The 25130-nt window shown below is 38.9% G+C and overlaps 1 protein-coding gene across 1 annotated transcript in view; it reads left to right on the top strand.

Moving 5' to 3' along the window:
• coq8b (coenzyme Q8B) overlaps window positions 1-23434 on the top strand; it is a 65767-nt gene extending 42333 nt beyond the window's left edge. Inside the window, exons 11-15 of the mRNA XM_028796167.2 lie at window positions 1095-1236; window positions 10938-11045; window positions 20933-20998; window positions 22479-22565; window positions 22678-23434. Of these exons, the coding sequence (XP_028652000.1) occupies window positions 1095-1236; window positions 10938-11045; window positions 20933-20998; window positions 22479-22565; window positions 22678-22965 (691 nt within the window). The 3' untranslated portion in view covers window positions 22966-23434. The remainder of the gene's footprint in view (window positions 1-1094; window positions 1237-10937; window positions 11046-20932; window positions 20999-22478; window positions 22566-22677) is intronic.
• The last annotated feature ends 1696 nt before the right edge of the window (window positions 23435-25130 follow it).

The raw sequence follows: 25130 nt of genomic DNA, 5'->3' as shown, positions 1-25130 counted from the left end.
ACAAAAGAGGAAAGTAGAGTAATATAATACTCTACCAAGACAAAACAGCAAGTTTTATAATTTGACCCCAGTTTAGCAGGTCTCTGAAACGATATTGGCCAAGTCCTTTGTTTCCTTAACTATTCCTTCTGACCATGTGGTAGACAGACTGCTTGTTTGTTTCATTTTCGGAATCCAATGTCCTTGAGTCTGCCATGTTTACAATAAATAGAGAACAGAGCATCTCCTGATACATCTCGGTCTTCCTCTTGTACAGTATATACAGTTTATGGCCCACAGCGCTGCTTTGCAGAGGATATTGGTGTCCATGATGTTTTATTCCATCTTTGATGATTCCCCCTTGTTTGTTTTCTAGCTTTCTTTATTTGTTTACTCTCAACTGAGTCACACCTCTTGTGTTGGCTGTAGACTATAACACCTTTGAATCTAACAGACTAAAAGTTGAATCTTGTAATCTTGCTCCAGCTTTTTTTTTAAAGGGTTGGCAAGTGTAGGTGATTATTTATAGAAAGAATGCAAAAAACAAGAAGTAGATTGTACACATGCCAAACACAAGTTGGCGAGGACCAACATGTAACAGTTTGCCAGTTTCTCGTCCCATGGTGAGCCAGATAGTTTTTCGCAGTTTGAGTTCATAAAGAATCCAATGCAAATTAGATATTCAAAGTTTTTTTTGTTTTTTTTTTATACACTTGATTTAGGAGATGATTTTTAATTTCACCTGTAAGCGACATGAATCTGTACAGTTTACTGGAATGTGTCTGACAGAGTAGTGATTACACAGGGTCTGCCGAGTTTTGTGGTAAAAGATCATTTTGCAGGTTTGCTTATGACTAGTTGTATATTGTCCTCTCTCTTTCTCTCTCTTATCCCTTGCATTTTGACTCTTCCTGCAGATGCATTTGTACCTTTTGGTTTGGCTAATTGTTTGTTACATTTTAATGCAGTAGTATAATAAGTTAACACTTGTTTTGATATTGTTTTAAAGTAGTAAATAACTTCTTTACAAATTTCCATTTACAGTGCAACTGTGTTAGTGTGATCTAATGAAACAAAGATTTCCAATTTTAAACAACCAGTCTTTTTATCGGCAGGGAGCTTTTAAAGGATGACTCTTTCTTCTATGTACCTGAGGTTATAGATGATTTAACTACCCAGCGTATCCTGACAATGGAGCTGGTGCAAGGTGTACCCCTTGATCTCTGTGTGAATTTGGACCAAGAGACCCGTAATGAGGTATGAATGAGTTAAGACTAATAAACCTGGGCAAAGCCACTACAGATATTAAGACCATGTTAATGTTAAAAGGAGCAGTTTTAACCCTACAGTATATCTCATTCTGTGCTCTGCATGCCTTTCAAAGTTTTCTTCCAGGTAAGGAAAAATAAGTATTATTAATAAAGTATATCCAGGAGAAGGCAATTTTGATAGTTTATTATTATTTTTTTTAATTTATTTTTTTTATACATTTAAGTTTCATTAAGCTGCTGTGGTTTTCTGATTGTTAGTTGGTACATGTTGCTTTAGATTTAGGCTAGAGGAGATAACAGGGAGGTTCACCAGATGAAAAATACAACTCACTTGTACATGAAGAGTAGCATAGTTGATTTTGCATTTAGAGTTACATGACTTGCACTAGAAAATGTATTTTTACTACATGTCCAATATGGCCGAGGATGTCAGTCTGTCAAAGAGTTGTATGTAAAGGTCACACTTGTGCCTGATTTTTAATTACCTTTTGCTGAATAGTTAGCTGTGAACCGCTCAGGTGTGGCTCATCATAATTACTGAATTGTGGACTGTTTATGCTGTCAACTTTAGTAAACCACAATCCTTGCACGTTATACAGCTGTCTACATATACAGAAAGTGTACAACTTACTAAACATTTCTAAGCGATTATTTAGGTTTTATTCATGGCAACCTGTTTAATTAAAATACTGTGTTGTACAATCCCAAATCAGAAAAAGTTGGGACAGTGTGGAAAATGTGAATAAAAAAAGAAAAAAGCAAGTTATAAATTCTCAAATTTTATTTCATTGCAGACAGTATGAACACAAAATAATTCATGTTTTTTTTTTTGTCAACATCATTTGATTTGTAAATAAATATCCATTCTTGCCATTCAGGCTTGCAACACATTCCAAAAAAAGTTGGGATGGGGGCAATTAAGGGGTAGTAATGAGGTTTAATAACTAAATAATGATGTGATTTGAAACTGGTGATGTTAACAGTTGATTGCAATCATGATTCGGTATAAAAGCAGCATCGAGGAAAGGCCTACTCCTTTAGGAGCAAAGATGGGCAGAGGATCGCCAGTTTGCCACCAAGTGCGGGCAAAAATCTTTGAAATGATGAAGAAAAACGTTTCTCAAAGACAGATAGGAAGAGATTTGGGCATTTCTCCCTCTACAGTGCATAACATAGTGAACAGAATCAGGGAATCTGGAGAAATTACCGTGCGCAAAGGCCAAGGGCACAAGCCTAAACAGAATGGCCGTGATCTCCGAGCCCTCAGACGGCACTGCATTAAAAACCGTCATTCATCAATAAATGATATAACTGCGTGGGCTCAGGACTACTTCAGGAAGTCACTCTCAAGCACTACAGTACGTAGTTACATTAGGAAATGCCAGCTAAAACTGTACTGTACCAAAAGGAAGCCCTACATAAATAGTGTCCAGAAGCGCCGTCGACTTCTCTGGGCTCGGAGGCATCTGGGATGGTCCATTGTGCAGTGGAAACGTGTATTGTGGTCAGACAAATCGGTTTTTTACATCTCTTTTGGAAGAAATGGATGCCGTGTGCTGCGGACCAAAGAGGTAAAGGACCATGCAGACTGTTACCAGATACAAGTCCAAAAGCCAGGGTCTGTCATGGTATGGGGTTGTGTCAGTGCCTTCGGCAAAGGTAACTTGCACTTCTGCGATGGCACCATCAATGCTGAGAAGTATATCTCAGTTTTGGAGGAACAAATGCTGCCTTCAAGACGACGTCTTTTCCAGGGACGCCCATGCTTATTTCAGCAAGACAATGCCAAACCACATACTGCGCGCATAACAAAGGCATGGCTGCGTAAGAAGAGGGTGCGGATGCTTGACTGGCCTGCCTGCAGCCCTGATTTGTCTCCTATAGAGAGTGTTTGGCGCATTTTGAAACGAAAAATACGTCAACAAAGACCCTGTACTGTTGCGCACCTAAAACGTTGTTTGCAGGAAGAGTGGGACAAACTAACACCTGCAACACTTAGTCACTTGATTTCTTCAATGCCTAAACATCTTTTAAGTGTTGTTAAAAGACAGGGGAACTGTACAAAGTGGTAAATGCTGTACTGTCCCAACTTTTTTTGAAATGTGTTGCAAGCCTGAATGGCAAGAATGGATATTTATTTACAAATCAAATGATGTTGACAAAAAAAAACATGAATTATTTTGTGTTCATACTGTCTGCAATGAAATAAAATTTGAGGAGAATTTATAACTTGCTTTTTTTTTTTTTTATCCACATTTTCCACACTGTCCCAACTTTTTCTGATTTGGGGTTGTTTTTGTATAGCATGAATGCAGAAATACTGCAAATGATTTTAACAGAACGAACACAATTATTGTCCTGGCAGAAGAAGGAACGTCATCTAGCTTACATGGTGAATACTAATCTGTAGTTTTACAATTAATTAATGAATGATTTAAATTTACAATCGCCAATCACAGCTATAACTGCCAATAAAAATAGATTATCTTTACAGTAAAAAAAAAATGTATATTTTACTTATAAGAACATTTAAAATTCACCTAGAAATAAGCGTTTCTGTACCCATTTCTTAAACCAGTGGACAAACCCCCAAACTGTGAGTCTTGGAGTATGGTTTCCTTCTCTCATGACAGAGGCATGTTAACTAAGATAGACTCACTGGTAACAGTAGGATTTTCATTTCTTTCATTCACCTCCACAACTTTGCCACTTTTGAGATGCTGAGACTTTGTGTTGACCCTGGCAATAGTGATAGATCCTGTCTTTTAAAATTCTTGTTACTGTCTCCTCTAGGAGAATACTTCAGCTGGGTTTAATGGTTTCTCAAGATGCCATTTTCATCTGTTGTTAATAATCCCATTCCATGTAGCTTGGTCAAGGTCTCGTGTAGCTTTTTATCAAGTGAAATGGTTTGCTGGAACCTTTTTGAAGCAGCACAAATGGCAGTATTTTTTAGCCTCCCAAAACTCCAGCAACACACAGAGCTTAGTCTTCTACCACAACTGCCATCTTCTTGGTCTGCTGGTCAATCGAATTCAAACCGTGGTGTTAGCATTTGCTAGTGATGATTTCCACCTTGCTGCTCTCCATCAAATCCTGTATTTATTCAGCGTCTTTCTGTTTGTGGAGTGCTGAATAGTGTCATTTGCTAAGGCAAGAGAAGTTCTTTGGATGTATTTTAGTATCCTTTGTAACTTTCAATGAATGAAATTCCTCTTTACCCTTGGAGTAGTTCAGAACTGCACATATGATTTACTACTTTTCCAAGTATTTTCTGTTTGCCGATATTTCAGTAGATTCTGTCAGGAATTCACACAGGTACCCCTTTATGTAATACTAGATTTTAGTAGAACAACAATCCAATATTTCTATAGCATATAGCACATTTTCATACATGGATGTAGCTGAAAGTGCTCTGCAATAGTAATAGCTAAACAGATTTGCAAAAAACAAAATATACAAATAAAGAACAGGTATTTAAAAAAAATTCATATAAAAAGGAGAGAAGAAAACAGAACATCTAGCTTAGTAACAAGTACTGTGGTCAGGTAACCAAGTAAGAGAGGAAAGTGGAACACTCTAGTTGGCTGGATGCTGGTAAAAATAAACCTAAATGGGTTCCAATGTCAAAAGATTATTCCAGCCCACTCTGGACATTCAGCAATAGGTAAATAGTTCACCATTTTGAAGATATTCTTATGGAACATTCTTCCTCATTCCAGTGTTGCAGGTGGCTCCATCCTTTGGCCCAGGGGCAGTGGTACATAGTGCCACTATGAAGTGCTGGGGTTTGGGTGGGTGAGAAAACATATTAAGGTAATTTATTAGTGACTGGTCTATAAAACAGCAAATAAAGAAGGTCATTTCCCTTCTCCTGCCATGACGGAATGCTAGTGATTCTAGTAACTTCTTAGGAAAGTAAGAAAAGACTAAATTGGTGGATTTTTGGTATTTTTTTTTTTTTTTTTTGTAAAGTATTGCTAATTTTCAATGCATCGTCAGTTATTTTTTGATTCACTCTCTGAATGCTGAACAAACCAGTGTTGGAGCATCTAAGATTACAGTTTAGTAATGTAGAGGGACAACCATTCCAAAGTACAAGGTGGTGGATTGTTTAGACCCTTAGATAACATTAAAATGTATTATAAAAACTAAATGGTACAAGCAGCCAGTAAAATGAGACTAAGATATCCACTTTTCTGTTCTTTTTTTTTTTTTTTTTTTTTTTTTAATATTTTAGCTTTGCAGCTTGGATTTTTTTTTTTGGTAGTTCACATTTTTTTTTAGGTAATTCTGATACGAGTGCATTACAATGATTTGGACAACTGAAGACAAAAGAGTGCATTCACTTCTCAGGCCTCTGCAAGGATATAAAAGATCAAGCTGGTGTGATGGTTCTGAAAGAACAGTCTTAATAATAATAATGTTTTATGTGTGATTCGAAGTTTAGCTCTGAATCTCAAATAACTCGTGGTTTCTTTACTAAGATTGATAAACACTCTGCCTCAAAAATTTGCAGTGATAGAGGAAACTGTAAAGGAGACAAATACTTTTTCATGACAGTTTATATGTGTAGACAGATACTATGCACTGTTAAAAATGCATATATTAAAATAGATGTTTCACGCTTCCCTAAGCTGGCTTTCTTCAAACCACGTTGTACACAAAAGTGAATGTTTCATTGTTGTATAGCTGAATAGTGTGGTGTCAAAATTTCTTCACTGTGTAAAAATGTTATGTTGACAGTAGTTTCTATTACTTGCCTTGATTTTAAACTTTTATTCATCAAACGAGGTAAAGATGATAAATAGCCTGCCTCTTCCCCATTCATTATTTCTTTGTCCATAGTTCTTGTTAAAGGTTAAATATATGCATCAATATTTGTGCCGTTATTCCAATCTGCCTACGCAAACTGATGTCTGGAATGGCCAGATGGTCTCTAAATTGTGATGTGTTTTATTTACAAAGAAATGTTCAGATGTCTGCCTTCTTACTGTTCTGAAGTCTGGCTGCTGTACATTCACCTTTATATTACACTCTCTTTTACTGTCCACCCCTCTCTATCTGTGTGTCTTTTAGCCCCAGAATTTAAATAAAGGCTGCTAAATCAAGCTAAGAATTCAAGTTTGCGCTCTGGAGCTTTAGGACATGCTGGTTTATTATATAAAGTACATAAAGTACATATAATAGTTACCAAGTGTTGAAACATTCATTTTATTGTAAATTTTAATGAAGTGTTATTTTTAAACCAGCTTAATTCCTCAGCACAAAATTAAATCCCCTGCACCCCTGAATTTGATAAATAGATATTTGGATTGGATGGAGAAATTCCTTTTCGTGATTTGTTGTCTTAGGTATATTTTATGAAGTTAAATACACCATTTTGCCAAATGTATGACCACCCAGCCCCCTCTAGGCATTCTACCTGACATCAATGACCTCCATCAGTCCTTATGGTATTCAGGGTTCACATAGAAGAACTTGATGATGACGGTCATGTGGACCTCTGGCCTTTAATCTGTCAGTGTAGGGACATCGCGGTGCTTTGATCAGGTGGTGGTGGCGCAGATCACCACCACAGAAAAAGAACAGAAAAGAAAGTAGGGGTCAGTACGGATTTCAGAGCCACCATGAAGGATAATTAATTGTATATACAGAGCATCAGGATTAAACTAAAATGAAGCTATGAGAATGCCATGTTTTAAAGTAAAAAAAACTGCTGAAAACACATTAAAGTGCTCCACTGTATTAGCCTGGCAAATTCCTATTGGCAAGCTATTCCAGATTTTAGGTGCATAACAGCAGAAGGTCGCCTCACCACTTCTTTTAAGTTTAGCTCTTGGAATTCTAAGCAGACACTCATTTGAAGATCTAAGGTTACAATTTGGAGTGTAAGGTGAAAGACATTCTGAGATATAGGATGGAGCAGATTATTTAAGGTTTTGTAAACCATAAGCAGTATTTTAAAGTCAATTCTAAAGGGCACAGGTAACCAATGTAGTGACATCAAAACTGGAGAGATGTGCTCGGATTTTCTTTTCCTATTTGAGGTTCTAGCAGCTGCATTCTGCACTCGTTGCAATCGATTGATGTCTTTTTTGGGTGGTCCTGAGAGGAGTGCATTACGGTAATCTAGCCAACAGAAAAAAAGCATGAACTAATTTCTCAGCGTCTTGCAATGTTATAAGAGGTCTAATTTTTGCTATATTTATTAAGTGAAAAAATGCTTTCCAAGTAATCTGATTAATATGTGATTTAAATTTCAGGTCAGAGTCAGTAGTTACCCCTAAATTCTTTACCTCTGTCTTGGCTTTTAATCCTAATGCATCAAGTTTATTTCTAATAACCTCATTATATCCATTTTTGCCAATCACTAAAATTTCTGTTTTCTCCTTATTTAGTTTGAAAAAATTACTACTCATCCATTCAGAAACACAAGTAAGACACTGTGTCAGTGAATCAAGAGAGTTGGGGTCATCAGGCGCTATTGATAAAGGCAGACTTGCTAGAGTACAACAGTGTAGCCAGGGTAGTAGAATAGTCTGCCTTTAACTTCAGCTTAACTTGCATTGGGCCTGGAATGGGGTGGTGGTAGTTAAATCACTGGTGGTGTTTGCTTCGACAGGTTTACTGTAAAGGATAGACACACATCAGTTTTTATTTTGTTGGAGGAAGGAGAGAAGCAAACAGTAAATGCATACAGTTAAAGTAATGCTTTTGACATAAAGCATTACAAAAAGCTCTGGGTGGTCAAATATCTCTCCCAGTGGTCACTAGGCTCAGTTCTTTTTATATCAAGTCAAGGTGCTGTATCCTTCACTTGATATAATGAGCAGCAGAATCTTGACTGCATGTGATCTTCCATTTATTTACTACTTTTCTTAAAGCGTAGTGTTCCCCGGGTGTCATATTGTCAATCTGTATTGGATTGTGGAGACTTCATCCATGAATAAAGTAGATATTAAATCCAGCTGGATGACTCGATTTTGCCATTTGCTAGATTTAATGAATTTCTGTTGGCTCATTGCAGAAAGATTTGTAGAACTGCCAGGACTGAACTCTATGAGACATGCTCAATTTTAATAAAAAAAATCATGCCAACTTCCTTTCTTTTGTGAAGGTTCTTACAGACTTCCTTTATGAAGAAACGACACCAGAGCACCTGGCTATATTCTCCAAATTGATTGCATATTCCACTGTTTCAAAAATTGGGGATACAGTAAAAAGTTACTACTTTTTATTACTTGCAGGGTTGTACTTTATTCGACTCTGGTAAAGAAGTTAGTCACTGGAGGATGAGACTGGCTGTGTAGCAGAGACAATGACCACTTTGAGGGCAAGTTTCTTTATGGCTAAATTCAGTAAGAGAACTGGTAATTTCTAGATGGATAGAAATTTTATTTGTTCTTGTGACAGTTCACGTCACTCCAAGCTACCTGTTCCTCCCGGCAGCATCTTGATTCTGGATCATCGATAGTCGTAACCAAGATGAGCCAGGCAAATGAGAACACATTCGGCCAAGGGAGTGAGGCAAAAATGTCTGTGCTTTTATTTAAAACAGTCAAAACATGTGTTGCGCATCAAATGACAAATCCAATAAATATATAATCCATAAAAATCTCAGTGTTCAGTGGAAATTAAGAGTCCACAAATAAATATTCCTTTAAAACGAGGATAAAACCCAGGCAGGAAGCTGTCCTTTATAATTCCCAGGCACTGGTGCATCCCTTTATAACTGACGTCTCTCCGGCTTGCTCTATTTGGGTCTCACAGCACGGAGAGATGTCAACCAACAGGCGCCAACAACCTTCTGATCCACTCTTGTCCCCTGCTGCCCATCCCATGGAGTTCCACGGAGTGTCTCTGAGCCTTACTCCATTCAACTCCCACTGCCATTCCACAGCCTTGTGGGTGAGTCCCTCCAGAGTAAGTAGGTTGTTTCAGTTCCCAGGATGCTCAGCAGGAACAACCTTCAGGCCCCTCTTGAGTGCCAGCTACACACTCCATTCCCATCTGTCTGCTTCCTCCTGTCATACTGGCTCTTGCTCGCTCCTGTCCTTCTCTCAGAGAAATGAGTAAAGGTTAAAGGAAAGAACTGTTTCTTTTTTCCCCCCTCTCTCATTCTCTGTCCTGTACAGGCTCCTTTATCGTGCCTGTTCAATTGTGTGCAGGTGCAACACAACGCTCCACCCCTGCCACAATTGAGGTGCCCACTGAGTGAAACTCGCTCACACACCCCGCAACCGATTCCAAGCCTGTGTGTGTGTGTGTGTGTGTGTGTGTGTGTGTGTGTGTGTGTATATGTATATATCTATCTCCACACACACCAGAGATTGAAAAGAAAAAAATGGCTTAAAAAGAAAGGAAACCTCTGACTTAGTGTAAATCACAGTGAAGCATTATGCAGGTGTATTGCTGTTGGTGTAAAGGAGCCCCAGTTGTATTTCTTGACACACTTCTGAATAATTTGTTGGCTGAAACTCCTCAGTTTTAGTGTTTCAGAGAGAGGATGTACAGCATTGTTCCTAATGGCACTCAGTTTTGTTTTAGTTCTGGATTACTTTAGTCCAGTAATTATGCCTAGTCCATTCCAGACATCTATAGTATCATATTACTCTTGAGTGTATTTTCTGCTTTAGTTTTTCCTTCACTCAGCATAATAGTAATGTGTGCTGCACAGTGTTATGGCTATTAAGGCCTAGATTTACCATTAGTTAGAGACACTGAAATAAAACTGGGGAAGTGAAAGTTCTAGTACTCTGTCTGTCTGTCTGTCTGTCTGTCTGTCTACACAAAAACCAGACATAAAAGTCGTGAAAAGGTTTGGGGCAGCCACCCGGGTAATTAATTTCCTTGCTGCAAATTCGAACAAATTTAATACAGCACTGATGTGCACAGAACTGAGGGAACAGGGAAAAGGTGGAGGCTTTTAAAGGAGAAGACAGGAAGTTAAGTCAAAGGGATTGGGCTCATGAAGGTCTTTGGTCATTGGTGCGAGCCTGGACATGACATCACAGGGGCTGGAGCCGGCAAGGTCTCCTTCCATTGGCTTGGTCCCGGAAGTGACGTCAAGAGGACCAGGTGGGATCTCCCATGAATGGTCTACAGGCAGGGGAGAAAAAGAGTCAGCGCACTCTGCCACTTCCCGATATGTCTCGGAACTGCCCTTACTCAAGCCCTTTAGTTGCCTCCCATGTGCACGTGTGTGACACTATCTATCTATCATATAGTGCCTTTCCTCCTTATCTGCCTGCCTGTCTGTTTGATCAACATGCAACACATTGTCAATTTTCTAGCACCATGAGGCAGCAGCTATCATATTTATTTTTCTTGTTTAATATTGAAGCCAGCGTTCTTTATTTGTGGTTCTATTAGTATGGAATTTGTTGTGTTTCTATCATTTTATTGTCAGACTTATTTCTACTTGAAGAGAAACAGTTGCATAATAAGTGAAGCACAATCATGCTTTTTATTATTACACCCTGTGTTCTTTGGAACAGTGTGTAAAATGAAGAACAGACTGATGTATGACTAAGCTGAACAGGTTGCATACTGAATCATGATTTATAACATAAAATGCTCAAGCCCACTTAATCTAGTTCATTTTTTGTATATATTTTCTTTGATGTAAAATTTCATAATGTTGCCCTGTCAACAACAATAATTTATTTTGATTTTTATTTTTAGATATGCTTCAATATTCTTCAGCTGTGCCTTCGGGAATTGTTTGAATTTCGCTTCATGCAGACTGACCCCAATTGGTCCAACTTCTTTTATGACTCAGAGCATCACAAGGTTGGTTTATGGACCACATGAAAGTGGAAATGTTGTGGAATTATAGTATTAGGAGATCAATAACAGGAATTCATTTTTATTCAGAATGTTTAAAATCTTTTAATTTTGGACACATTAATAGCATAAATGTAAACAAGGGATTTTAAACAGTTTTATGAAAATTATTTTATATTGGGTAAAACTCGCCTTGAATATAAAAAATTAATTCTCCATTACAAGATTATATTTTTTAAAGTTAAATTGCAAAAAAAGTAATCCCCTATCATATTCATTTAATCTTCATAGACAAGCCAGGGGGGTGAAAGACTATTTTGGTTTGTCAGCCAATATAAGTCACCATTTTTAAAATCCCTGGCTCTCCAACATCACAGTAATTAAGAGAAAGTAACCTGCCACTGACAGGCCGTGCAGAAGTAAACCAGTCTCACTCCTAAACTACTAAAAAGCACATTCCTTACCTGATAAATGGACACTTAAGCTGAAGACTGTGTTCCTGTGAGGGTAGACAACCTGACTGAATGATGTGATTGTGCATGGCAGAGGAAGCAGAGTAGAAAAAGTAGATGGATTTCCTGACCTTCATCGTTCTAATGTGCATTTGTTTTAATTATTTCCTGCCTTCTGAATGTTTCTGGTTTATTTTCTCACCATTCTGGGTTTTCAAATATCTACAATCTAATTCTGAGGTTTGCCTTTCTACTGGGGCACAATCGAGAGCATCCTCACTAGCTGCATCCCTGTATGGTATGGAGGCTGCACTCCCTCCTGTAGGAAGTCCCTGCAACGCATAGTAGTAAACTCCACCGAGTTTACTGTAATTTCATTCTGTCTCAGAGGTTGTTTTTGCGTTAGCCGTGTGGAGTGAGTGTTCTGCTGAAGGTTTCTTGTCAGAGTTGCACGGTGTGTGCTGCTTTACCATTTCTGTCAGTGGTGTGCACTGTGATGCATTTCTTGTCAAATCATGGGTCGCGTTGCACATGTCACTGCACAAGATAAAGTGGCAACGGCCAGGCAACACACAGGTGTGCGTTTTATGTCTGTCAGTGGCACTCTCCTGTAAGTGCTGTAGATGTGCATGGTCATGCATTTCCTATCAGTATAGATGTGTGCTGCTCTGTCTCCAACTGTCTGAGTCAAAGCCCAAATTTGTGATGGCTGGATCACGAGCATTTAAATCATAGGTCATGTCGTACGTGTCATGGCACAAACTGTTGATTGACACCAAGATAAAGTGTCAAGAGCCAGGGGGGTGTGAGATTTTGCGTGACAGACAGCCCTTAGCATTTTATATTTAGAGATAAATAAATCTGAAAATTTTGCCCATTAATTTACAATCAGTAACTTATAATGACAAAGTGAAAATGTGTTTTCAGACAGACTTGCAAATGTATTTAAAATCAAAAACTGAAATCTCTCCAGTATTCAGACATTTTGCTGTGGTACTCCAAATTGTTGTCAGGTTCATCCTGCTGTTTGCTTTAATTATTCTTGATGTGTCTAGAACTTTAATTGGAGTCCACCTGTGGCAAACTGGATTGATTGGACATCATTTCAATAGGTACATGTGTACCTGTGTTCCTAAGGCTTCACAATTCACACATTTCAGGACAAAAACCAAGCAGTGGAGTTCAAGGAACTCTACGTAGACCTCTGTGATAACAGTGTGGTTAGACATAGATCCGGATAAGGGGAAAAGGTCACTTCTAAAGCTTTGAGTGTTTTCTGGAGCACATTGTCCTCAGTAATAGTGAAATGAAACCGGAACTCTTCCTAGAGTTGGCCATCTGGCCTAACTGGGTAAACAGGGCCTTTTTCAGAGAAGTGATGAAGAATGCAGTGGTCACTCTAACAGAGCTTCAGAAGTTCTCTACCGAGACGGAAACCTGCTGGAAGGACTGCCATCTCAGCAGCACTCCCATCAGTCAGGCGTTAATGGTAGATTGGTTCCCACTTGAAGTTTGCCATATGGCATTTACGAGATTGTGAGGGCATGAGGAAAAAAAATTTCTGGTTGGAGAGATAAAAACTAAATCTTTGAGCACCATGTTTGGGGAAGAGCAGGTAATACTCATCACCTGCCTAATATCTTTATGGTGAAACGTGTTGGTTGCCGCAGCATCATGCTATGGATTGCTTCTGCTCAGAACAGAGGGAAGGATGAGTGCAGCCAAATACAGAGAGTTCATTGAAGTAAACCTCCAGAGTGCATGTGACCTCAGATCATGGTGACCGCTTCACCATTCAACATAACTATGACCTGAAATATACAGCCAAGGCAATACTGGAGTGGCTTCGTGGAAAGTCTCTGACTGTCCTTTGAGTGGCCCCTCTAAAGCACAGACTTAGAACATTTGTGGAGAGACCTAAAGAATGTCGGATTACAGACACTTCCTATCCAAGTTAATGGAGCTTCAGAGGATTTGCCAGGAAGAATGAGATATAATTCAGGTGTGCAGAACTTCTAATGACTTAACAAAGAAGACTTGGAGCTTCTACAAAGTACTGAATTAAGGATATGAATATTTATATGAAGGAGATATTTCCATTTTTGATTTTAATAAATTAGAAAACCTTTTCTAAAATATGTATTTACTTTGTCATTATGGGCTATTGAGTGGAAAAAATGGCACATTTGTCCATTTAAAGTTAAATTTAAAAAGCAACAGTGTGCAGAAATGGAAGGAGTCTCAATACATTCTAAATCCACTGTATAATCAATGCTCTGTTCACTCCTCACAAGATATTTTAAAGTTACCCATTTGCACAAACCTAATTTACAGTGGGATTTTTTTTTTACATCCTGACTGAAAGGAACATAGCTGTGGAGCCTACTTTTACGTGTTGAACTCCAAAAATTCCAAAAGAGGAAACACAAACTTAGCTAATGTTACTTTTGCAAAGAAATGCTCCCATTGAGTTTTGTTGAAGGAAATAGCTTCCATGAAATGAATCAGTTTATTATTGCAGAGCAGCAAATACCATTGAGGAAACTAGTAATTACCAAGCCAAGGAAAAGAAAGAGGAGGCGGTAATATGTAGATGGCTAAATTGACTGGAAAGTTTTACCAGTCCGTCTTGAAATCTAAGCATATTTCCCAGACCTTTTTTAATACAGGGTGCAATTTCATAACTGAAAATGGAAGTTTTAGGGAATATATTATTAAAAAAAAAAAGGTGGTGACTATAAATATTGCAAATGCTGTTTTCTGCACATGCCATGTGCCTGCTTAGGAAGACTAGAATAAAAATTGAACTCCACAGGCCAGACAGAGAACTGATTTCTGTTTTACATTTTTATTTTCAGATGCAAATCTAGTGTGTTTATTTAAAAGATCTTCATAAGGGGTTTACTGATTTTCAGTTTAGTTTTTGACTCATTTATTATGAAGCAAAATGCAGCAAGTTCCCTTCTGGGCATTTCTATCATTAGTGTAGCAGCATCAGATGTACTGGAAAGATTTACCAAAATATCTGTGCATAATAACTGTGTGGAATGTTTTCTTCAAAACAGTTCCTGAACTTATTTTACTGAGTGTATGTGCAGTACATTCAGTGTGTATGCTGTTTAACTAGTTTATCTAGGCTCTATTCCACTATTGTATAGGGTCGGTGCCAGTATCAAATGAGCTCTCAATGCAGTGTTTCACAGTGAATATTTCTTTGACGCACTGATTAAGGATTTACGTTATTGATATCATCTGCACAAATTTATGTTTGTAACTTTGAAAATGCCACTAAATGAAAGTTGGTAATAGTGAAGAGTTCATGCAGAAGAATGTGCTTTTGTGCACCAGGGAATCCAGATGTTAAGACCAGTGAGAGTTCTGCATTACAATTATTGCTTTAAATGTTTTTGTTTTGGGATTGGTTGTATAGCTCAACATCAACATTTATTGATGGTAAAAGAAAAATATATACCTAAAAGCCAGTACTTACATACTTTAAAGGAAAGATTTTAATAGATTTAATTATGTGTTAAAGCACTTTTTCTTTTATGCAACCTCTTTTACAGCATGAGTGATTGTTGATTTGAGTATTGTAGAAAAAATAAGCCGCAAGATTAGTGACCAAAGTAGTAAAAAGCAAACAAACGTATAATAAAAGAGATTTTGTGTAGATTTTACTAGTGTTTGTTGTGATGTGAAATTTTGCATACAACTTGATAAATCATTTTGTATGTCTTTATTTGTAACTTAGGCAAAGCAATGTAATATTAGTGTCCTATTAGTGAGAAGCATTCATGTTTACCCCCCCCCCCCTTTTAGGAATGGGTCTTTTTGAATTTTATGGCAGGGTTTGGGGGAAGTGCCTCAAACAAGTTTGGTGAATGTTTCTCAGTCAACCCCAACTTGCCTAACTGCCAAGCTTTACCTTAACATATGGTTTTGAGGGCAGGTGTGAAGGTGTTCTATTCCCCCCATTGGTCTGAAGTATGGCTATTTGGAAATGGCTTGTATCAGAAGCCTTTAAGTATCATGACATCCTATTGGCTCTAGGTGTTGGACAGAAAACCTATAAATTTGCTCACTCCCTAACACTCTCTCTCTTACCAAACTAATGAAAGAGCATCTCGCATACCATGTAAACTGAAAAGAACAACACAATGGAGAGCACAGCTCGGCAGCCATATTGAGACAGGCATGAAGCCTGTTCTGAAGAAAGCTGACCACAAATGATGCCTTAACTAGAGACATTTTAAGTAACAAACAAGTCTGTGTGCCGCCTGAAACTGCACATCACCATTTATCAGGTTGTATGGTTGCCAATATTGAAATGTACTTTGCATATTGTTGTTATTTATGAATATTATCAATAATACATTGTTTAAATTGTAACTTAACTCCTGCTTGTCTTTTACTACACCTAATTGCATGAGGTTATACATGTAGAAGGGAATTTGGGGAGACGTTATATACTATAATACCTTTATAAACAGTAGAAAGTCTGTGAGATTTTGAGGCATTCTGACAAAGGCTACATATTAATAATACAAAAGGGGAAAGTAGAGCAATATATTTCTTTACCAAGACAAAACAGTAGGATACAGGATTTTTGTAAATACTAAAAGACATAATTGCAAAACATTAAAGAAATAGTGTAATGACAAAGTGATTAGAACTGTGTAAATGTCTGATGTGCCCACACGTCATTCATTTTCTTACCGTTGGGCACTGACATGTTATTTAAATAGTCGGATAATCTAATAAAACATTTTGAAATTATGGGACACATATAGTAAAAATAATAATAATTCTTTGCATTTATATAGCGCTTTTCTCACTACTCAAAGCGCTCAGCAATTGCAGGTTAAGGGCCTTGCTGAAGGACCCAACAGAGCAGAGTCCCTTTCGGCATTTACGGGATTCGAACCGGCAACCTTCCGATTGCCAGTGCAATCGTGTATGAATGTTATTTATCACAAAGGGGAGTATTCAAAAAGGCAAAATAATTTTGAGGCCTACAAAAATAAGCCAAGAAGCAGACCAAGGCCTTGACTAACCTGCACAAAAGAGGCTTGCCTAAACTCTCAGACATATCCCAAATACTACCTACTGGCATCAACTGGCAAAACAACACAAAAAATACAATTACTCCAAACGAATGATGTTTGGCTTGTGAGCCTTCTCAGCCAAATTAAATAGCTAGAGGGAAGGCTCAAGGGTGGTGACATCAGGGTGGCCTCACCTCTTGGGTCAACTAAAGAGCAAGGTACATAATTAAACTTACAGGCAGTACACGATTAGCCAATAATAAACAAAATAGACAGAGATAACATAAAAATGTGAAAGACAAAAACAAAAATAAAACATACATTAATATATTACCATGACACATTCTGGTAAACTGCATCTGTAATTTAGAAGAACAGGTAAAACTTGCAAGCTGAGAATCAGGCCCTGTACTATATTAATTGTAAAAGGCAAATATTGATCAGTCTTGAAGACTCGCTGATCGGAATGGAATTTAAAATGTTTTTATAAATTGTAGAGATGCTTTCAAAGATCCCTGGGTACATTTGGAAAAGAATCGGTCACCTAATATTTCAGAAAAGGAGTGGAATGCAGCCTTACACAGAATACACTCTAGACTCCTATATGCAAAGCATTCAGTCTCTCATCCTGAAACCTTTTATTGAGTGCATTTATCTCATTTAACAATTCAGCATGTGAACGTTGCAATCAAGCTCCAGCCTCACTTGGCCACATTTTCCGGGCTTGCACCCAATTAATATTTTGGACAAAAATCTTTGAATGCCTATCAGACAGCCTGGATATCACAATCCCTCCGAACCCATTAACAGCTGTGTGTGGTGGACTCCCAGTTGGGCTTAAAGTGGAGAAGGATAAACAAACTGTAGCTGCCTTTACCTCACTACTAACACACAGACTTACTGTATCTTGTTCAAGTGGAAGAATCCCACCCCACCACTTTCAAGTCACTGGGCAACTGATGTTCTGCACTATTTGAAATTGGGGGTGGGGGTGGGGGTGGGGGTGGGAGGGGAAATCAAATTCTCACTTAGAGGATCTGTGCAAAACTTTTTGAAAATATAACCAGATCTAATCAATAACATTTTAGAATAGGCTTCCATTTCAGGGAATAGAATGCTCTTCTTTTCTTGCTGCTTTTAAAGATTAGCATTGGTTGTTGGCTCTCATCTCCTTCTCTTGGGTGGGGGTTGAATTTTGCTTTGTTAAGTTTGACTTGATTATATGGAATGTTAATCTGCTTCTAATTAAAGCCAATTAAAAATAGTAATGGCAAAGCAGGAGCTGAGCAAGAATCGGTGCTGTTTGAACTAAATATTTGAACTGGAATGATTAATCCAGAGGAATTAAGGGAATCTGTGTAATGAATATCCATCCATCCATCCATCCATTGTCTCCCGCTTATCCGAGGTCGGGTCGCGGGTGCAGCAGCTTGAGCAGAGATGCCCAGACTTCCCTCTCCCCGGCCACTTCTTCTAGCTCTTCTGGGAGAATCCCAAGGCGTTCCCAGGCCAGCCGAGAGACATAGTCCCTCCAGCGTGTCCTGGATCTTCCTCGGGGCCTCCTCCCAGTTAGACGTGCCCGGAACACCTCACCAGGGAGGCGTCCAGGAGGAATCCTGAACAGATGCTCGAGCCACCTCATCTGACTCCTCTCGATGCGGAGGAGCAGCGGCTCTACTCTGAGCCCCTCCCGGATGACTGAGCTTCTCACCCTATCTTTAAGGGAAAGCCCAGACACCCTGCGGAGGAAACTTATTTCAGCTGCTTGTATTTGCGATCTCGTTCTTTCTGTCACTACCCATAGCTCATGACCATAGGTGAGGATAGGAACATAGATTGACTGGTAAATTGAGAGCTTCGCCTTGTGCTCAACTCCCTTTTCACCACGACAGACCGATGCAGAGCCCGCATTACTGCGGATGCCACACCGATCCGCCTGTCGATCTTGCGCTCCATTCTTCCCTCACTTGTGAACAAGATCCCGAGATACTTGAACTCCTTCACTTGGGGCAGGATCTCGCTACCAACCCTGAGAGGGCACTCCACCCTTTTAAGGCTGAGGACCATGGTCTCGGATTTGGAAGTGCTGGTTCCCATCCCAGCTGCTTCCTACTCCTAAGCCTTTCCTCTTCTGGAATAAATATCCCGAGGGAGTGGCCCTGCCTCCTGGGGCTCCAGCCACAAAGAACAAGGAAGAGAGGTAAACCTAACACAATTAACCAATTATAAACAAAGAATAAGATACTTGTAAATATAGAGTTTTACATAACAGGTTTGTTTTTGTTGCTAGTTTTTTCTTTGCACATACTCCTGATTTGTGTTTGGTATGGCCATGGCCATGTTGTTCATGATTACTATACACTGTTGCTACTGTGTTTTAGTTTTTGTTCTTAAGGCTTATCTCTGTCACATTATTTTAAAGTTACTGGCTCAACTTTTTTTTTTTTTGGGGGGACAACTGATTTTAGGATAATATGCTGTGCTTATGGTGATCTGTTTTTGTAGTGTGTTCATTGGTTGTTGACCCCTGCCTTTTAAACAACTACTGTTTTGTCCCTTCCATTGAAAGAGGTTTTTATTTCCTGGTGATTCTTTTATTGTTCACAATTTTCTCTGACCCAAATCGTAATTGCAATGTACTGCATCAGTTTTCTTATGTATTTACTCACTCTGTTTTTGTGATAATGGGAAAAAATTGGCAAGTGAAAGGAGACCATTCAGTCCGTCAAGCTTGTTTGCTTAGCTGATAGCTAAGCTGTTCCAATATCTCATCTTCTTTAAAGGCTCTCAGCCTACATGATTTTGAAGTTTGTTCCAGATTCTAACAACTCTTTGCGTAAAGAAGTGCTTCCTGGCTTCCCTCTTGATTTCCACTGATGTCTTTGAGCATGTGGTTTAACCTTAAATTAAAAGAATTCTGCTGGTTCTAGTTTTGTAATGCCTTTAAGTATTTTGAAGACCTGGATTTGGTTTCCAAGCGGTCTCCTCTGCTTGAGCCTAAACAGGTTTATTTTATTTCTGAGTAGCACATGTACTTAAGTCCTGGGATGCACTTGGTTGCTCTCCTCTGTACAGCTTCAAGTACTGCCGTGGCTATCTTATAGCTTGGTGACCAGATCTACACGCAATACTCCAGATTCAGTCTTACATTTTATTTGCCCTTTTTAATAGCCTCTGCACATTGCTTTATATTATGAAAATGATGAGTCAACATCCATCCAACCATCTATTCATCTTCCATATCTGCTTTATTCTACGCAGGTTTACAGGGGACCTGAACCCTAGATCTGACACAAGGCATGAACAGTCCCAGGACAGGGTACCAGATATGTCAACGTAAACCCCTAAATCCTTCAATGCATGTTCCTTTTGCCAATGTGTAGCACTTTATACATTAATGTAGAAAACTTCATTTTCAAAATGTTCGCACAGTTCTGAAGATTTTTGAATTATTTATGCTGCCTCTTCAGTGTCTTCCATTTCTCCAATTTTAGTATTTTCCGTGAATTCTACAAGTTTACTAAGTATACTGAAGTCTAAGTTACAAAAAGTGACAGTCCAAGGACAGACCCCCGAGGGACTCCACTGATGACATCACACCACATGGAGAATTCATCTTTTATATGTACTGTTTGTCTGCTACTGTTTAATTATTGTCAGATACAGTTTTGTAGGATATCTCTGAATTAATCTTTGGTGTGCGACTGTACAATAGGGGATTATTTTTCTTCAGATAATCAGAATTGGTTAACTGCAGGTTTAAAATTCAGCACCAAAATCCAGGCTCATACAGTATATTAATCACCCTATGAATGGAGTTTTGTTAAATATTCCCTTGGTTCATCCATATTTGAATTTTTTTTTCTTTTGTTTGCTTTAAGTACTTCATTCAACATTTAAAAACATTGTTTCTTCTTCAAAATAATATATTTAAAATATTTTTATAAACCTTATTTCTACATTTAAGAATGATGTAAAGGTTAAATTGTATGCATAAAATCTCTTTAGTGTAAAAAAACGTGTTTTTTTCTTGTTAGCTGATAAAACTTAGACAGTTAAAGTATCTTGTCATTTGGAAATTTGAATTTCATCAGATGTGTGGCACCCGGTAGTACATCTGCTAGAGTTTGTGTCACAGGGCTTGGCCATCAGGTTAATTTCTAGTTTGGACTAATTTCAGTTTTCTCCCAAAGATCACAAACTTGTTACCAAATGTGCTGTTACTCTGAATTTCCCTTGGGTGAATATGTATGTGATCTCTAAAGCTGGCTAGCATCCCATTCAGCCTGCTTTCTGCCATATCCTGCAGCTGTGTGGATGAGTTTCAGTTCGGCTTCAGCATGAACATGAAAATTGGTGAGTTTTGTATTGTAAATACTTCATTTTGCTTTTGCAGGTTGCTCTGCTAGATTTTGGAGCCAGTCGGGAGTACAGAAAAGACTTTACAGATGATTATATTGAGGTAAAAGTTTGCTTCAGACAATAAACCCTTTTTTTTGTGTGGATGCATTTATTATGGACAGATATTACAGACGTATGTGTCTGCATGAACATTTTGCTTTGAAATTCATTGTTTCTTTACACATGTTTCTGAATAATGGTGTAGGAGAGTAGGGTGGAATTGATGGACTTCAGTGTTTATTTGCATTAGCATTTTACATTTGGTAAGGTCCCCACAAACATATTTGGTAAGCCCATCAATCCTATGACATTCTTCAAACCTTGCATGCACTGGTCCAAGTTGTCTGACAATTCCAGAAGCATCGCACAATAAACCATTGGCATCTTGCTGCAGTTCAATATCCAAGTTGGGTTACATTGAGGATAAGCATTTCCCCTTTATTCTTTACTTTCTGCATGGACACGGCCACCATGGACATCTAAATGCCACTTCCCTGGACACTACTGTATGCTAATGATGATCTGCATGCCAAGGAATCATGCCAGGACTTCAAATTCTACCCGCAACAATGGAAGACACAGATGAGAATGAACTTTTGCTAAACATCAATGGAATGTGGCATGCAGATGAATGGCACCATACAAGTTGATAGACAAGACCTCAAGAAAGTCTCACAAAGTCACTCTTCCTATTCAGCAGTGACACCTTTCCTGATGATTGAGCACAGGTTAGTGCAGAACGGCTCAAATGGTGCCAGGTAACTGGAGTTCTCTGTGACAGCAAGATGTCAAGATACCTCAAGGTGAAAATCTACAAGACAATCAACAGACTAGTGACTGTACAACACAAACAAGTATCCCATGTTATAGAAATGTAGGTGGTCCACTGGGCTCTTTGTCTGACTGCTTGACCACGTAAGTAATAAAGAGGTATGGAGGGTCATGAGAGTAGCACAATTACAGAGAAAAATGTGTGAAGGCCATCCCTGATACTACGGGCACATGTTCCAGAGCAACTACCAAACAGTGGCAAAGATGGCCTTCTGCCTTAGGCCAAGAGGGAAATAACCACATGAAAGAACAAAATCTATCATCTAAATAAAGATATGGGAACACCACCCTTGAAGATGCTCTCAGCCAGAGTAAGTGGAGAGTGACATGCTTGAAAAGCAGACCCTGCGAAACGGAACAAATACAAAGAACGAAGAAGTGTTTCTTTGGAATACCGAGAGTTTCTTTGTGCGGAGTGGTCCCCTTATACTCTCAAGTGGCCTGTGTTGCTTAATGGATGTGATGTTTCCAAATTCACCCGAGTATGGGTGGGGATTTCTGATAATTACCGGATACTTTTGTATCGCTGACAATGCGATTTGTTTTCACAGGCATAATCTGGCCCACATTACTTGATTGTTACATATTCCGTTTTTTACAATTGAAATAAGAGAGCTCCGTTAAAGTCTAAAATATAACCTTAGACTAGCAGTAGAAGCTGACCTTTGCTTTACAGAATATTTTGCCAAACCCTTTTGTGTTGTTTCCAGGTCGTTAAGGCTGCATCAAATGGAGACAGGACGAAGGTTTTACAGAAATCTCGGGACCTCAAGTTTCTCACTGGGTACGAGACAAAGGTGGGTAAAGGCCTAGCCAAAAAAAATTCAGGTTATTTGAACAAACCTGTGTACTGTCCTACTCATTTTGTTAGCTTTATTGTGTTTTTTTTTTCTTTCTCTCTCTCTAAAGGTGTTTGAAGAAGCCCATATTGATGCTGTAATGATTTTAGGAGAAGCCTTTGCTTCCCTTAACCCCTTCGACTTTGGTGCACAGAACACAACCCGTCGCATTCATAATTTGATCCCCATCATGCTTAAACACAGGCTCACCCCTCCCCCTGAGGAGACATACTCTCTTCATCGCAAAATGGCTGGGTCCTTCCTCATTTGCTCCAAGCTTAAAGCACTCATTCCCTGCAAAGAGATGTTTCAGGCTTCTTATGAGAAGTACTATAGCAATGGAGTAGTCACACAGTGAGGACTGCACACCACCATCAGCTCAGCCAGTAGTAACGGCTGTAAGTTCACATAAAGACAGGGTGCTTTTGTTCGAAGTATTCTGACCCGCCATATGTCACTGTCTGAGATACAAGCCATTCAACTTGGAGATTCCATTAAATTAACAATTTAAGATGAAAGAGGGCTTTCTCTGGGAATGTTGCCATTTTTAGCGACAAGTATTTTACAGTTTTCAGTTCAGGGCACAGTTAGGAAAGAAGATGAAGAAATCCATTTGTTGTTTTTTGTGAATTTCGATCTTCAAATTTTCGGAATTGTTTAATAAGAGATTTCCCTTTTGAAATATCAACACATTTTGAAGGCATTATATTGAAAATTGTTCTTTGTTTTGAGAATAAATGTACAGTATAATGGTTGTTTTTATGAGATACTGTATATAATTTGTTTAAATGAATTAAAAAAAAAAAATTTAAACTAGAATTAGAAAATGAGTCAATACAGTCTTTCCTTTTCTTCCAGATTTTATAATCGCTTGTGGCTTCCTCATAAAAATTGTATGAAAGACCATATAATGTGAAATTGCCCTCCTGGGTTAGAAGTAGCTTAACTTGGACTTATAACCGACTCATTTTGTGAGGTGGGTTAAATCACGTGGTGACTTGTAGAATGGCTTAGCAAAAATGGTTCTCATCTGTCAACACGCACACACATATTTAAAGTTTACCAAATGGCTTAAGAGACGTCATCTGGAAACTGATGATGAGCAGCCTTTTGTACCCCCAGTTACTTTTATTGACTATTTACTGGCAGAAATGCACGCAAGGTTAACCAGGTGGCTTGGCACCTCTTGAGGTGCTTGCAGGGTGCTCTTTGGCTTGCCCGGGTCCATCTTGGGGTAAGAAGGAGGGCATCAACAAAGCATTGTCACAGCCTGTTCCACTGCCTGCCAAGATGCTGCTCCACTGTCAACTGGTTATACTTCATTAATTAATTAATGGGAAAGGTATTGTTGGTTTCCATTTATGTCGGTCTGACATTATTTTTTCCTTGTGTGTTTAATCAAATCTGTCGATGTATATCCATTATGTAATTAGTAATTTGCAAAATTTATATTTGCATTTTACATGAGAACTTCGCACAGTATTATATGCCTGCTTTCAGTGAGGAGCTCTGTACAAAAATAAATTGAATTCAAAACTGATTACTCCCATCTTGAGGACAGCCTGAAGGAAGAAGGGGGAGTATACCTCATTTGTCCTTCTGCCTCCCTCCTCTCTTTAGGGACCTGAGTGTGAGTTGCTCACAACCTCCTATAGTTTTATTTGATGTATGTACATATTCCAAACGAGGACATTTTACCTGACGTACAGTGTAATACTTAATTTGACATGTGTGCTGTAATTTGGGTTATTTTAATGTTGTATAGCTTAGTCCAATGACCTGCAGTTTCAGTCCAGTGGTCCCACTGTGGCTTTGGGTTTTCATCCCAACCAGTTTCAAATTTGAGCAGAGCACACACTGGTGCCCAAAAGCACAATGGTAAAGAATATCAACTACAGTGATCCCCTGCTATGTCGCGGTTCAGCTATTGCGCCCCTGCTACATCGCAGATTTATTAATTATTATTATTATTAGGGGGCTCCGCCCCTTGCTCGCTTCGCTCGCCCACCCACCCCGGGTTTGGTTTACCGGATAAACAATTTAAAGACATTGTTATTTTCATGGGAATTGTTACATATGCATTATTTTCATTTTTACTTTAAAACTTTTATAAAAACAATATTTGTCCTTTATTTCCTGCCCCGGGCGTGGTTAAATCTCTTTCTCGTGGGACTTATAGCGCTGCTCGTGTTGTGAAGGGGGGGTCTGAACACACGGTAAAGAGATGCGATCGGTTCAGCTGCTGTCTTGCTGCTGCTGCTGGCCAGCTGTATATTGTGCTTGTCGCGCTTTGCGTCAATCACTTAAAAGCCTGTACAGCTGTCCTCAAGCCACTTCACGCCTCTGCCACTAGCGTTCTAAAGAGGGGGTAGGGTGGTGTGAGGGCTGAACGCACGCTAAGAAGAAGTGCTCGGATCATCTGCTGGCTTGCTGCAGCTGCTGCTGGCAAGCTGCATGTTCTGCTTGTTGTTGTTTTAAGAGCTGGGGGCACCTGAAATTTGTCTGCCAAAAGCATTCCAACAA

Source organism: Erpetoichthys calabaricus, chromosome 1, assembly GCF_900747795.2.
Source record: "Erpetoichthys calabaricus chromosome 1, fErpCal1.3, whole genome shotgun sequence".
Classification (NCBI taxonomy): Eukaryota; Metazoa; Chordata; class Cladistia; order Polypteriformes; family Polypteridae; genus Erpetoichthys; species Erpetoichthys calabaricus.
The sequence above is the reverse complement of the archived record's forward strand: the minus strand, read 5'-3'. Positions and strand labels throughout refer to the sequence as shown.